This window comes from Schistocerca serialis, chromosome 10 (genome assembly GCF_023864345.2).
Source record: "Schistocerca serialis cubense isolate TAMUIC-IGC-003099 chromosome 10, iqSchSeri2.2, whole genome shotgun sequence".
NCBI classification, from domain to species: Eukaryota; Metazoa; Arthropoda; class Insecta; order Orthoptera; family Acrididae; genus Schistocerca; species Schistocerca serialis.
Window position 1 is genome coordinate 139,341,801 of NC_064647.1, and position 16,880 is coordinate 139,358,680.

Here is a 16,880-nt window from a genome sequence, read left to right on the forward strand (position 1 = left end):
TTCGTTTTTACACCACAAGATTTTTCAGTTTTGGAAGACGGAATGGCAAAATCTCAGTATGCACAACAAACTCTGAGCCATTAAGGGGACCGTGAATGTGTGAAAGTCCTCAATGAGGGCCTTTCGCAGGGACTCCGTGGTTCTATGGCGGCTCTGCATTGGCCTTCTCTGGGCGACCCTCGGCTACCTCCTGTGCCGTGAAGGACCCACCTCAGTGTTGGTGCGGTGTCTGGTTGAAAGTGGCCCATATTGTTCTGCTATGTCCTCCTTTGGCTGCCCTGCGACTTCATCTTCGGTTGCTGGACTCATTACCATTGTTTTTAGCAGACAATGCCTCATTCGCTGATTTGGTTTTACATTTCATCCGTGAGGGTGGTTTTTAACGCATGTCTTTTGTCCCTCTGTGTCCTCCACCCTGGGGTTTTTGGGGTGAAGGTTTTAATGTGTTGCGGGGTGGCTGGCTTTTCCGTTTTATTTTCATAGTCGACCAGCCACTGTAATCTGCTTCCTTGTTTTACTCTCTTCTGTTTCTCGCATCTCTGTTGCTCTCTGGTCCTCTTTTGTTCCTTTTAGTGTTCGTTGCCTTTCCTTTGTTCTTGTGGGCTTCCCTTTCTTTCCGTTTTGTGTTATATGTCTCATTTATTTTATTCTTACACTTGTGGCATTGTTTTATTAGGAACAATGGACCGATGACCTCATAGTTTGGTCCCTTTACCCCTCTTTTAAACCAACCAACCAACCCACCTCAGCCTAGATGACTTCACATTTCTGTCAAAAGGCTGGTCTTTGTAGATGGCGTAAAATTCACAGTTGTACCTCATCCTCCATCTTGCCCTTTCTCATATTGGGCTGATGATTCTCCTGAGTATCCTTCTCTCAAATGCATCCAGCAGTTCAGCATCCTTGGCCGTCAGAGCGCAGGCCTCAGAGGTGTATGTAAGCCCTTGTCAAATCAGTGTTCTATAAATGGTTAGTTTTGTGGTTCTAGTCAGGAGGAGTTAACTCTTTGACTGCTGAGGACGTGTTAACTTGTCATGCCTCACCGTTACCCTGGCGTGCCTGACATGTATAAGCGCGGCCCTCGAGTCTTCCTTACAGCGCTAAGGACGTGTTGACGCATACATCGTCACCAGCCTTTCCACCACTAGGGATGAGTTTAGGTGCACTGAGTCACAGCTACCTGAGTGCTACAGACGTGTAAACATGCAGAGCTGTCTTTCTGCCCTGCTCTTCCAGTAGCTGTTCAGTGGTCTGACTATATAGTTCGAGAGTGCATACATGTTTGTTGCTGCGATTCATGTGTTTTCAGTTTTCTTGTTTTCTGCATGAGAAATGTCACGTGGCTGTGGTTGCACAGATAAAGAAATCCTGGATATGCTCACTAATAGGGACAGTGAGTGTGAATTATCTGACATTGCTAGCAGTGATGGGCCTTCAACAGAATCTCAAAGCTGTAATCCTCAGCCCTGTACATCAGAGGGGAGAGCAAGAATTACAGTCAGCGGTTCCTCTGAATCCCAGGAATCAGAAAGGGACAGTGAAATGGTTCAGAAAAGAGTGTGCTTAAGTGACACGTTTTACTGGAAAGAAACAGAGTTCAGGACACAAATGACCCTAGCATTCTTTCATTTTTTGTGATATTTATGTCTCAAGAACTGTTGCAATTTATTGCAGACAAAACAAATTGTTTTTACGTTTACACCAGAGAAAATATTGCAGAATCTGTGAATTCTTGACTGTCAAAGTGGAAAGACACTGGATTTGAGGAAATGTATTGTTTTGTTGCTTTTTGCCTTCTAATGGCGCAAGTTAAGAAGTTAAAATTAAGTGATTATTGGTCCAGAGATACACTTTTGACCCACCAGTTTCCAGTGAAATTATGTCCCGAGACCGTTTTTGTCTACTTCTGAGAACATTACACTTCAGTGATAACTCTGTGAGTACTGGAGGCAGCAGTCTATTTAAAATTAGGACGATTGTTGACAAAGTTCCTGAGATGTTTCGTAATTCATTTCACCCACATCACAAGCTTTGTATAGATGAAAGTCTTGCTGTTCAAAGGACGGTTATCTTTTAAGCAGTTTATTCCAATTGGGTGAAATAGATTTGGAATAAAGATATTTGTCCTGGGTGGCTGTCAGAGTGGGTACATTTTGGATTTTATTATATATACAAGCGCAACAACAGAAATTGGGTTCCACAATTTTGGAAAAAGTGGCGACGGAGTGACAACTCTTATGGGACCGTATTTGGAACAGGGTCATATTCTATATGTCGATAATTGGTACTCCAGTCCGGACCTGTTCCTCTAGCTTCACAACCATGCCAACAGCCGCATGTGGCACTGTTCGTAAGAATAGGCGCAACATGCCAAAACTGCAGAAAAAATTAAAATGAGGAGAAACTGTGTTTAAGTGCACTGACAATGTCCTTGCTATCAAGTGGTGTGATAAGAGAGGTGTGCATGTTGACAACAAGTCACACAACACAAATGGTTGAAACAGAGAAGACTGACAGAAATACTGGCAAAAAGAAAAAAATAAAGAAACCACAATGTGTAGATTACACATAAAAATCAACATCTTTTCGACTAATTTGTAGGTTATTGGAAAATAGTAGGGGAATAAAAGTTTTTATTCTGTATTGTTGTGCTATCAGTCTAATGTACTCTAAATTTCATTTTCATCATGCGTTCACTCTACTAGGTATGTGAATCCGAAGTTTACATTGTTTTCAGGCCTGATTTGCACACCCAACTTTCATTCCAGTTGTACAGCTTGTTATGTTTTACAGAGCATAGTTTTTTAGCAAAATCAGAACGAAAATTCTGCATTTTTGACGTTTTTACAAAATCTTCAATTTTGCGCTTAATTAATTCAGTACTGAAAAGTGATATGGAAATGAAACTTCATGCCAAGTTTCACGTTCGTCATAGCATTAGTTCAGGAGATGCAAGAAGGCAAACTTGGAAACTTTTTCAGTTGCCTATTTTTTTGGCTGATTTACCTACAATTTTCTGGCTCAGTATGGCTCGTAAAATTCTTTCCATTATTATTCTTAAGAGAACGCATAAAGTTGTACAAGACGGCCAAATTTTATTTCTTTACAAAAACTATTGCCCAAGGTATTATTGCTCAAAGTCGACAAAAATTCGCGCTGTCTCTCTTCGAGCCGTAATCAGCCGAGAAATATTCAGCACAAGGCGGGTTGGGCAGCGCGGGCTGATCTGGTCCCGGCGGCGGCTCCGAGGGACAGGCATGCTGCACAGGTAGCTGGATTATGCTGCAGGCCGCGGCGCCTCAGTGCGCCAAGCAGATGGTGTGCCTCAAAGCAGTCGAAGGGTTAAGACAAAATAAGCTTTACTGGGTGCAATTAGTCTTTGCTTTATTTCATATGAGATATCATTTAGGATGGTTACAATCAAACTGAGGTATTTGAAATGACAGACTCTTTCAAAGGTATAACTACACATCATTATTTTGGCTGGCATGTTTTCCCCACGTGCTTTCCCAGCAGTTAGGTATTTTGTTTTCTGTTCATTAATATTTAGTCCTATATTCTTGCTGCCTTTTGAAGTGCAGTGAATACCTCTTCCATTGCTGTCAAGTTCATGCTACTATGTCGATGTCATCTGCATAGGCCAGTATCTGCACAGATCTATGAAAAATCATTCCCATATGCAAGATATTTGCTTCTCTCATCACCTTCTCCAAGGCGGTGTTGAATAGGAGGCATGCCAGCACATCACCTTGCCGTACTACTCATTGCCTTCACAAATGTCTGCTTGTGTCTGTGTACGTGCGGATGGATATGTTCCCCCTAAGGTAAGTCTTTCTGCTCCTGGGATTGGAATGACTCCTTACCCTCTCCCTTAAAACCCACATCCTTTCATCTTTCCCTCTCCTTCCATCTTTCCTGATGAAGCAACCGTTGGTTGTAAAAGCTAGAATTTTGTGTGTATGATTGTGTTTGTTTGTGTATCTATCGACCTGACAGCGCTTTCGTTTGGTAAGTTACATCATCTTTGTTTTTAGATATATTTTTCCCACGTGGAATGTTTCCCTCTAAACATTCCACACAGAAAAATATATCTAAAAACAAAGATGATGTGACTTACCAAACGAAAGCGCTGTCAGGTCGATAGATACACAAACAAACACAATCATACACACAAAATTCTAGCTTTTACAACCAACGGTTGCTTCATCAGGAAAGATGGAAGGAGAGGGAAAGACGAAAGGATGTGGGTTTTAAGGGAGAGGGTAAGGAGTCATTCCAATCCCGGGAGCGGAAAGACTTACCTTAGGGGGAAAAAAGGACAGGTATACACTCGCATACACACCCATATCCAACCACACATACACAGTCACAAGCAGACATTTGTAAAGGCAAAGAGATTCGGCAGAGATGTCAGTCGAGGCAGAAGTACAGAGGCAAAGATGTTGTTGGAAGACAGGTGGGGTATGAGCGGCGGCAACTAGAAATTAGCGGAGGTTTCCTTCTATTATATTCATATCATTTGCAGAAATCAATTGTTTTCACGTAACAGTTCTTTAAAATTGGATGGTAAGTACTTCATTACAACCGGAGTGCCGGGTCTCAGCACAGATAGCAGCATTTGACAAGTAGTACAGCCATAACAAAGTGATGCTCAGCACGGAATGCAGAGAGCACATTTGTAGCAGTGAAAAAGTTAACTCATAAACTGGACATGCTAGATTTCATCTTAAGATATCAAGTTGCTTATGACTACCCCACTGAACAATCCACTAACTCCTCTGGAACATCGTCACATAGTGCCCTTATACTTCCCATGAAGGCTGCTGCCATCCACGGGCTGCCCCAGGACAGGAGTGAACCGGGAAGGTCTACTGCGCCGTGGCACCAAGTCAGAGGGCGGATTCGGTGCACGAAACAAGTACCACGACAGAGACTCAAACTTGTGACTGGTACTGGCGGCTCCATGCCAGTCTCCTCCCCTGGCATAACCCCTGTGCCCTAGTGGAACTGCGGGCTAAAAATGAAACTGCTACAAAATTGTTAGCTATTTATGCAAGGTAGCAACCTTATGGTAATGTTGTGTTATGTCAGTGTACCATTTCTAGTCATGTACTCGACCACAACACTGAAACCCATTGGTGAAGTAATCCCCTTGCCCACACAAAACAATAACCGGGGATTACTGCTGCACTGACAGGTTTCACCGAGCAAGCCTTGCCTGTCTCAATAATTCATCAGAGTTGCTGCCAGCAGTCATTGTGCTATTCCCCTTTACTTTGCACTTTCTCATTGATCGTAGAAATGCTGCTAATCCCATCTGTTTGATTGCAAGCCTACCAAAGCTTTGTGTAACTGTCATGTTAGCAGATATTGCTTGCATTTGTAGAGGCCTTCAGTGCTGTTCCCTCTCCTAGTACATAAATAAATAAAATGTTGTGTATTGTACTGCATACCAACCGGTCTCTGTGAATTATTGGTGTTTGTTGAGGAGGCTTTGTAATACTATTTTTATGTTACTGGTTGAGTAAAGAAGGTAAGCTTTGAGTCATTTATAGTTATTTCAGTGTGTTAAACAACATTTTTGTACAAATGCAGCTCTATGCCAAGAAAAAGCCACCTTCTGATGAAGATGAAGGTGGAGGGAACTCCAACACAACCCACGGAGGTGGAAGCAGAAGGAGCAAGAATTCATCAGCGAAACCTTGCAGGTGATTGAAATAAATCTGAATGCATTAATTGTAAAGATGTCATATCTGTATATACCTCATGTCTCTCTCTCTCTCTCTCTCTCTCTCTCTCTCTCTCTTTCTCTCTCTCTCTCTCTCTCTCTCTCTCTCTCTCTCTCTCTCTCTCTCTCTTGCGTGCGTGGATGACAAGTGGAGCAGTCGCTTGCAACTGGTTTTATGCCTCTGACCCTTCCCTCTTGGAAATAAAATTTTCGGGGTCACATGATATATGGTTTCCTATTGCATTGCCAAACAGGACGTTGTCACAGCACCAAAGTTCTTCCTATTGTCATTTCAGTCTTGTGAAGTTTCACTGACCCATTCAGAAATAAGAATTTTTGTTTCAGAGCTGTAACAAATCAACAAATATCATCACCAGCAATAATTTTTCATAAAAAATTAATGTATGGATACTCACAAGTTGCTATTACTGATGAGACTCGACTCAACTTGACTGTCCTTTTGAACCTTTTTCAGAGCATTTGGAACAAACCTTGCACCTTCTGTGTATGCAAATCTTCATGTGGATTCTGAAAACCACTGTATTAGGTGGTCAATACAATAGAGCTTGCAAAACCTGCCGTGCTGGGGTCATGTGAGAAAACTGGTTTGGGATCATAAGAAAGGATTTCAAAAGAATTGTTTGAAGTAATTGAGGAACATCCACTGCAGGTGTCCCATGTAATCAAGATGGTATGCATCATGTCATAATGTTGCATGGTTAACAAAGAAAACATTATGTTGTTGAACCCATGTCACCTCTGCACCATTTACTTATAAAAGTTTCCTTTTTGCAGCTCCTACCACATTTGCTCACCTTGAGAAAAATTAAATGACTGCACTTCATCCCTCTTGCAGTTAATTCATTACTCCTGTAAGCTCTTCTGAATCAAAGTCTTGCATTAAAATCAGCACTTCTGAAATTCTGTCACCTATTCTTGTACTGAATGAGGTGGCACAGAGGTTAACATGCTGGACTTGCGTTTGGGAGGTCATTAGTTCAAATATCTGCCCAGCTAGGCAGTTCAAATACCTGTCCGGCCAGGCAGATTTGCGATTTCTGTGATCTCTGTAAATCGCTTGAGGCAAATGCGGGGGTGCTTTCTTTGAAAGGACATGGCAGATTTCTTTCCCCATCCTTCCCTAACAAGAGCTAGTGCTCCATCCCTAATGACCACAATGTAGACAGGATGTTGACAAAAAATGAAATTGACAACAAAAATCCCTGAATTAGGCAAGAAATAGCACCAAGATTGGCGAAAAACACTGAAATTGGTAAAAAAATAGCAGTGAATTTGGCCATAAAATAAAAACTTTTTCCCTCCTCCCCCTGTCTGTATGTCTAGAGGTTTCATCAGTCTATAAAATCAGCCTTCAAGTGCATTCTTTCATGTGCTGCTCAATTACTCCATGTATGTGGCAATCTGCATTTATCAGATGCAGCTTGAGACACAGCAAACTGGACTAACTCCACTTATTACAATTTCACCCCTTAAATTATTTTATTTTCCTTTCTGTTTTCTGTGATAAATAATGCATATATCATGAGTACTTAAAATTGATAATTTCTTATCCATACTAGATTTTACTGAACTTCATTATTCATAGTGTACTTCACAGACTGCAGATGACATTAGTGTAATAGTTCCTGTAGAAACATTGTCTTTAATGAAATATTCTAAATATACAATTCACTACAACAATGTGATCTTCAAAACTTGATCCCACTTGTCTTAGCATGGAAATACCTTAATTGGGGAAGCCCTGATTATTCACTTTGCAAGGAACATCCAACTTTTTCTGCAAACTTAGCATTTTAAAAAGTATTCTGTATAGATTACTGTGTTATAGAATGTTCGAATCTTAAAATGTGATCCTTTCAGAATTACAGCGTTATAGTTTTGTAGCTCCAATTTTCATGGTTCCAAAAATTATACAGTTTCTAGAAAAAGATGTTAATTTATGAAATATTCAGATTACAAATGGAAAATCCAGGATAGAATGTAACAGTATGGGACTTGAGAGAACCATAAGTATTAAAAAAATACACTCCTGGAAATGGAAAAAAGAACACATTGACACCGGTGTGTCAGACCCACCATACTTGCTCCGGACACTGCGAGAGGGCTGTACAAGCAATGATCACACGCACGGCACAGCGGACACACCAGGAACCGCGGTGTTGGCCGTCGAATGGCGCTAGCTGCGCAGCATTTGTGCACCGCCGCCGTCAGTGTCAGCCAGTTTGCCGTGGCATACGCAGCTCCATCGCAGTCTTTAACACTGGTAGCATGCCGCGACAGCGTGGATGTGAACCGTATGTGCAGTTGACGGACTTTGAGCGAGGGCGTATAGTGGGCATGCGGGAGGCCGGGTGGACGTACCGCCGAATTGCTCAACACGTGGGGCGTGAGGTCTCCACAGTACATCGATGTTGTTGCCAGTGGTCGGCGGAAGGTGCACGTGCCCGTCGACCTGGGACCGGACCGCAGCGACGCACGGATGCACGCCAAGACCGTAGGATCCTACGCAGTGCCGTAGGGGACCGCACCGCCACTTCCCAGCAAATTAGGGACACTGTTGCTCCTGGGGTATTGGCGAGGACCATTCGCAACCGTCTCCATGAAGCTGGGCTACGGTCCCGCACACCGTTAGGCCGTCTTCCGCTCACGCCCCAACATCATGCAGCCCGCCTCCAGTGGTGTCGCGACAGGCGTGAATGGAGGGACGAATGGAGACGTGTCGTCTTCAGCGATGAGAGTCGCTTCTGCCTTGGTGCCAATGATGGTCGTATGCGTGTTTGGCGCCGTGCAGGTGAGCGCCACAATCAGGACTGCATACGACCGAGGCACACAGGGCCAACACCCGGCATCATGGTGTGGTGATCGTCGAGGGGACACTGAATAGTGCACGGTACATCCAAACCGTCATCGAACCCATCGTTCTACCATTCCTAGACCGGCAAGAGAACTTGCTGTTCCAACAGGACAATGCACGTCCGCATGTATCCCGTGCCACCCAACGTGCTCTAGAAGGTGTAAGTCAACTACCCTGGCCAGCAAGATCTCCGGATCTGTCCTCCATTGAGCATGTATGGGACTGGATGAAGCGTCGTCTCACGCGGTCTGCACGTCCAGCACGAACGCTGGTCCAACTGAGGCACCAGGTGGAAATGGCATGGCAAGCCGTTCCACAGGACTACATCCAGCATCTCTACGATCGTCTCCATGGGAGAATAGCAGCCTGCATTGCTGCGAAAGGTGGATATACACTGTACTAGTGCCGACATTGTGCATGCTCTGTTGCCTGTGTCTATGTGCCTGCGGTTCTGTCAGTGTGATCATGTGATGTATCTGACCCCAGGAATGTGTCAATAAAGTTTCCCCTTCCTGGGACAATGAATTCACGGTGTTCTTATTTCAATTTCCAGGAGTGTATATAGCCTACGACCGTCCAGGGAGTATAAGTAGAATAAGTGTTTTGCTAACAATGATTTTTATTTATATATTACTTATATATGTTTATATACTGTGTAAGTTTAAAATAATACGCGCACACTTCGCCCCCCCCCCCCCTTCCCCACCACTCGCTTGCGCGCCCACACACACACACACACACACACACACACACACACACTATGCCTGGTCAAATGTATTTTAGAGCACCATGTAAAAATTTGAAGTAAATTGGTCAAGAACTTCTTGATATTTTTGCTGACATTGTTCCCTTTTTAACTATTATCGTGTCTTTGTATGTTTTACTTTTTATGCCTATTATGTTAATTTGTGAACTTCTACAGTCAGTGTTTAGCATTCAGTCTTCATGTTGTTAATCAGTTGGTGTTTGGTAATCGTAATACAGTCTTTCAATAAATATTTGAAGTTCTGCTCAGAACAACTTATTTCATTGTTATATCAATGAAAATAGTCAATTTTTGAAAACATATAGTAACCGGATAGATAAAAAATATACTCACCATGCAGCAACATGAGAACACACATATAAAAGGTATTATGTACATAATACGTTTACTTGTTACGCTATTTGTCAATAATATCCTTTGTAGCTTATTGACGTGTGATATTAAATTGAAAACTGTAAATATGAATGAAGTGAAGGTTAATCACACCTGAGTTTTGTCCAATCATGTGCTTAAACTTCCTAATAATCATCAAAAAGTAGTAAAGTGAACAAGAAATTCTACAACCCTTAAGAGACATTAAGTCCTGAGTCTGAAAAAGTGGTCATTATTTTAGTGCACGACATCCATTGTCTTGGCCGAAAGTAAACAAGAAGTTCCGAATACTCAGTATCATAGTGTGGCTATATTTGTCTCCTGTGCTGGATTCAGTGCCAAGCGTTATTTTAGTGGAGTAGAGATAAAATATATAACTTCTTAGAAACAGGATAAAAGCAAGCAAAGCTATAAAGTTAGAGGAAATTTATGAAAATTAACTTAGCTGTTTTGGAATCTCTTCGTTTGATCTAATTTATTTGACAGAGTTTTTCTATTTGTATTTCTATAGTTTTCAAAATGAATATTTCTGTTACATATTGTAATTACCAATTAATGACAAAATTAATTTTGTTGTGTAGATTAATAAACTGATCATTTTACTCTGTGCTGTTGTTCAGAAATGAAAATCACACACCATCTTTGACTCTGACTTCTGCTTCAACAAACCACTAAGCAGTCTATGTCCACAGCTTTGTTTCAGATAAAATTACCACCATGTCATCCCTAGTCTAAAGTGATTCAAAAATGTTCTTCCTGACTACCCATCGTGTCCAGTAGCATTCTTAAAGATTAAATTACCTTCTAGCTGCAGGACTCGCTCATTCCTTATACCCTCCCAGAAAAATTGGTTAGAGTAAGTAACTAAGAGAAACACACTTTCCCTAATGCTAATAAACAGTATTTTGGTTACAGAAATATTCGTAAGTCACAAAATTCCAAGAGTTTGGTCAGACTTCTTTTTATCAACTCAGGATATCTTTCAAACTGTGTCAGTTACATGAAGTTTATTAACTAATATCATATTTTTATTTCCCGAAAACCATTCAGAACTTTAGTACATTACAGTATGCATATTTAGGGGACACCTTTATTTATTAATTGTTCTGATTTGTGTTACAGCTATTTTCAAAAAGGCTTCTGCAGATTTCAAAATAAGTGCAGATTTTCCCACGACGTTGCTGTTCCAGAGAAGCCTTCTCCTGTGAACGAAGAGGAGAAACACCTCTTCCAATTGGAGGTGCGCTTTCAGGAAGGTGAATAGTGGGAGATAGGACCAGGGCATGACGCATCACACCAGAATAGCCTGGCTTACACGTTTCTAGGTTATACCACATTTAGTTCTAGTATGTGGCCACATTATGAGTGTATCCGAGGTATTACTGTAACAAGGTAGAAAAGTTAGTACCTGTCACACCAAAGTAAGCACAACTTGACAAGAAGAAGAGACCGGTTGGTAGGACATGTTGTGAGGCATCAAGGGATCATCAATTTAGCATTGGAAGGCAGCATGGAGGGTAAAAATTGTGGAGGGAGACCAAGAGATGAATACACTAAGCAGATTCAGAAGGATGTAGGTTGCAGTAAGACTGGGAGATGAGGAAGCTTGCACAGGATAGAGTAGCATGGAGAGTTGCATCAAACCAGTCGCAAGACTGAAGACAACAGCAACAACAACAATAAAACATAAACGAGAGAAAAATATCAAAATAAGACTTTAGTTGCAAAGGAAATGCGCCATTTATGCACACACAAGCATGTGCTAACAACAAAATGTGTCGAGGGCCTTCGTACGAAGTCTATGGTTCTTCTGCTTCGCTGGCTACTTGAAGCCAGATTCTAACTGGAAAATTTTTCCTGGTGTGCCCAAGCTGACAGTAACACACATGCACAGAGCACTTTGGGTTGTACTGGGGAGGTGGGCAGTCTCCACGTGACACATGTTTGTTATGTGAGTTTGCCGCTTCCTCTTCGTGTACAGCTCCCCTGTCAAATGAAAAAAAAACTGATTTCTGTGGGTGGGAGCTATCAAGTGAATTAAAATACATTCACATAATTATGGATGGCTTCAGTTTTCTAATTTTATTTCAGTTCCATGTTTTTGGTAGTCAAAGCAATAATTGCCTTGCAGAACAATGAAGTTATTTTTGTCTGTTTAGTAGACATGGTGTATACGACCCGGGAGATCTGGGGAAAACCTGAGAATTTTTTGATCCAGGAGAAAACCGGGAAAAACCTGGGAATTTTTCGTTGTTGTAATTTTCAGTTATATTTTTGGGGTTTTGACAGGTAAGAACCGATTCTCTAACAAAGGATATTACTGTACCCACTACTGCAGAATAATACTGCACACATTAAAACACGAACGAGAGAAAAAAATGAAAATAAAACTTAAATTGCAAAGGAAATGTGCCATATAAAACAACACAGTGCAAGTACAAGCATCTGCCAAAAGCAAAATGTGTTAAAGGCTTTAGAAAGACTATGCAATGCTTCATAACAACAAATTGCCTCCGATGAGCGTGACGTCACAACTGTTTACATTAGATACGTTTAAGCAGTTATGAGCGGGCTCATGCACACGCACAGTTGAGTCGCGTATGTGTAATACCTTCTCCCACTTCTGGCTATGGAAATGTGGCTGTTGGCTGTGTAAGAAGCAGTAGCAGCAAATTCATATTCTTGAGGAAAAAAACCTTTTACAAAGCACCTAGAATCCAGCACATGTCGGTTTATCGATTATTCATAAGATTTTCAAACGCACCCCTGCTGGTTTTTGGACATTTTTGAACACATTCTAAGTTGATTTCCGAATGAATTGTAAGTTGATTTTTGAATGCATGCCAGGGGAATCCTCGTCGCATCTAGATATGAACTTTCCTGCAGACAAAACGAGACGGGGTTATACGAGATGAGCAGAATAAAGCCAAACTGGTGAATGCCAACTGCTGCTTGTTTATGTGGTTGATTCGGTTTGCAAATGTTCAGCTTTGTTATTTACTAGTGAAATTCATAGATTCAGACTACCAGAGTGGAAATAAACGATTAACAGGAATAACAGGTAAGAAAGGTTATGTATTATCTTCTCGGTGTATCCAAGAAAGTGAAATTCTGACAAATTTTTGGCCAGATCACTACACTAGTAAGGGCCAGTTAGAGTCCCCGGCTAGCAGCCACCTAAGTTCCATTCTGGGTATAGCGCGGAAGGCGCATTGTATGAACACATAACAACGCCTAACTGGAGAATAATCGCTGGATAACTAAACCTGTGATTGTGGCAAGGTTAGTAAAGTTAACCGGAGAATGAGTTTTGACAGTTGTAGGAATAGTTACAGAACTAGTGATGACAAGATTGTTTGTTAGAATGAGGTAGGAGGAGAAACATGGACATCACACAAATTATGGAAGAATATGACGATTCCAAATTTATACAAAAAGTTCGTTCTACTACTTTTCGCTCTTGTGCATGAGAAACTGGAGCGTATGAATGAAATGTGAAACTATTTCCTAACATAAAGCTTTTTGATTGTAGTAGGCCAAATAGGTATTTCGTGTTGGTACTTTGTGAATTATATTGTCGTACTATAAAAATGACCATTTTTGCCGAAACAGTCTCGCTTATTTGGTGTGTGTTACAATTGCTGCAATCTTAGAAAGACCTATTTTATTTGACGCAGCACACAGTGACAAAATAGACGTAATCAGATCGAGAAACCACATCAGTCTTGGGTCCTCTTTGTATTAACAGCTTTTTCAGTATTAGACGATGACATTTCAATTTTTCATGTAGCAAAACGTTCGACGAACTTCGATGAAGTAATAGTTCTTTACCAGAAGGGAAAGCACGCCATGTAAAGCTGTAGCAAGATTATAGAGAAAAATCGCTAGGACCTAAGGATTGAAGAAATGTGTACTGTCTTGCTGTCTCTTGTCTTTACTGGTTTTAGGTATCCTTTATTTAATTTTATGTCACACAGAAGAGCAAGTTATTAGCTAATAGGCAATAAAGAGTCCAGATTTTCTGAAGAGTTCTTGTTCTCCCGGTTACAAATAATCCCATCCAGTATTAACTTAAAAAAAAAAAAGAGAGAGAGAGAGAGAGAGAGAGAGAGAGAGAGAGAGAGAGAGGAGAGGGGGGGGGGGGGCGGCAGGATATTAAACCAGGTGACTGGGAGCAGGAGAGGCACTACAGGACATTAATTTCCTCTGTCCTGAAATAGTTTGATGGCATCCATTACAAAATATAGTCATTTGAGTTCCACAGAGTGAAATACAGTGATGTGCAGTATAAGAATGTTGTTTGAAGAGGTGTGGCACTGCACGTCAGCACACTTAAGACCAAATAACATCTCTTACATTTACTCGAAAATATATGTTTTATGTATTGGACTCTTCAGAAAGATGTGCGCTACAAAATCAACAGATTTTTGAAAAGTCTCTCTCTCTCTCTCTCTCTCTCTCTCTCTCTCTCTCTTCTTTTTTTTTTTTTTACATGCTGATGCGCAGAGTAGCTGTTATAGTGGGGGAGGGGGTGGGGGGGGGGAGGGTAGTCTCCACGTGACCCATGTTTACATTGAGTGATTTTTCTGTTTCCTCTTCGTTTACTGCTCTTCTCACGTCAAATGAAAACAAGACGGATTTCTGTGGTTGGGAGCTATCAAGTGAATTAAAATACATTCAAATAACTATGGAAGGCTGAAATGTGTTACTAGTTTCAGATTTTATTTTGTGTCCTCCTTTCTGACAGTCAAGCATTAATCGTCTTGCGGAACAATAAAGTTATTTTTGCCAGTTTGCTAAAGAAATTTGGCTTTCATTAAGCTTTCCTGCTGAGGCAGTAAATTTATTTGAAACAGTGTTTAATTCCACACTATTGGCTACTTACAACTGTTTGCTGTGTTTCAAGTGCACGTTTTTGTCTTCTAACATGTATGTAATTAAGTCATAATAAAGAATCAAACATGAGATAATACAGTACTGGTACTCAAAGAAAATTTACGTCCCGAAAACCACATTGAAAAGCTTATTATCAGATCGAGGCCTGTCATTGGGAGTCTGGACATACGAATGTGTGCTTTAAGGCAAACTATGCATTTTAGTATGGTTCACGAAATTCCGACGCTCTTGGAGTATCCTCTGATGTCTTGTTTCTTTTTGACATAATGTAAGAAAGATCTTTCAATGTTTTACACGTATGAACATACGAGCTTCCTACGTCATCATAGCTGCGCAAGCGCGGTGACGCCTCTTAGCTGTTGCTCTCTGGCACCTGCTGAAATGAATCTATTTTTAACAGGTCGCATGAAAATATTGCCATTGTGGTTCGAAAAGCATTATTTTCAAAGTAAATTTCCTTTTACGCAAGATGAACTGTGTGCAAGAATGTACGATGAATTTCTTAAATCGGAGAGCGTTTGCTCTCATTTAAAAATCAACTCTTTGATGACGAGCCATTTAGAAGAATTTCGAACCTAGAAGATCATATTTGTGTGATGTATCTTAAAGTGTAACATGCGCTAAACAGATCAACATTATATGTAAAAGCTTAGCTTCTCTTGTAGCGTATTAATCTTAGAGAAAAATATTATATGTGAAAGCATTGCTTTTCTTGTAACAACACTATGTATATTAACTTAAACCATTAACTATTCCTGTTGGTGGAATTCGAATTTATACTTTAGTAATAGGAAAATATGCAGCGTACATGTTGCTGCACATCAAAGATCTTTCCAAAGCATGTTCTTCCCCCTGAGTTTTGTTCTCTAAAGTGCCGAGAAATTCTAATCTGCTCTATAAAACCATATCCGTTCAAAGGATTGATAAGTTTTACAGTTCCGACGGAAAGTATACTGTCACTTAACACGGAAAAAGTGTGTTTTCACCCGGGAGAAAATATGTTTTAAACCGGGAGATACGGGAAAAATCCCAGATTTTTTTTTTCCTTGTCTGCGTATACACCCTGCTAGAAAAATTTGGCTTTTATTACTGTTTTCCACTGAGGCAGCCAATTTATTTGAAATGAAGTGTTTCAATCCACAGTATATGCTAGTTCCAAATGTTTGCTGAATTTCAAATGCACATTTTCATCTTCTGGTACATATGGCGTTTTGCCATAATAAAGAACCAAACACGAGATAGTACAGTACCGGTACGCTGATAAAATATTCACCCTGAAAACCACAATGCAAAGTGTAATATCAGATTGGGGATCTACTTCATTCTGAATCTGGACACATGAATGTGTATTTAGAGCCAGATTATGCATTTTAGTATGATTTACGAACTTCGTACACTATCGTAGCTGCACAAGCGCAGTAAAGCCTGTTTTCTGGCAACTGCTGAAACGAACCTATTTCTAACAGGACTTGGCAAAATACTGCGAATGGTGGTTTGAAAATTGTAACTTTCAAACTAAATTTCCTTTTACACAAGATGAATTACATTTTATGTGAGAATGTGAAATGAATTTTATAAATCGCAGAGTGTTTAACTCTCGTTTATGGCATAACATTTTGAGGAACGGTCACTCAGAGGAATTTCGAGGCCAGAAGACCATTTATGTCATTATTTTAAATTTTACTGGCTTAAAGCGTAACACATGCAAAAAAGACCAATATTACATGTGAAAGCTTAGCTTCTCTTGTAGCTTATGATCTTCGACATCAATGTTACAAGTGAAAGCTTAGCTTTTCTTGTAGCTACACTATTTATATTAATTTAAACCATCAACTTTTCTTATTTGTGTGTTTACACTACTGAACAGTGATGTTGCTATTAGCTGACTACATCACGTGTCCTATGCTCTGAATATTGGCTGTCATTGGCTGGCGAGGTCATGCGACAAGAGCTGTGATTCGCTTACAAAAGGGCATGGCAATCTCGATTTCAGTGCTTTGGAAACTAGGTGCCGTGTTTGGTGGAATTCGAATTTACACTTTCATAATTATGAAAATATGCAGCATATCTTAATATGAAAATATGCAGCGTACATGTTGTTGCACATCATCAAAGATCTTTGCAAGACCTCTTTTGCTGGATTTCATTTTCTAAAGTGACGGGGAAGTTCTACGCCGATGATGTATAAAACATTAACTGTTCAAAGGATTAATAAGTTTTACAGTTCTGTGGGAAAGTATACT

The 16,880-nt window shown here is 40.6% G+C and overlaps 1 protein-coding gene across 1 annotated transcript in view; it reads left to right on the plus strand.

Moving 5' to 3' along the window:
- The window catches only part of LOC126424534 (putative ATP-dependent RNA helicase DHX57), a 220,993-nt gene that overhangs the window by 26,522 nt on the left and 177,591 nt on the right, over positions 1-16,880 (plus strand). Inside the window, exons 5-6 of the mRNA XM_050087272.1 lie at positions 5,596-5,708; positions 10,864-10,997. Of these exons, the coding sequence (XP_049943229.1) occupies positions 5,596-5,708; positions 10,864-10,997 (247 nt within the window). The remainder of the gene's footprint in view (positions 1-5,595; positions 5,709-10,863; positions 10,998-16,880) is intronic.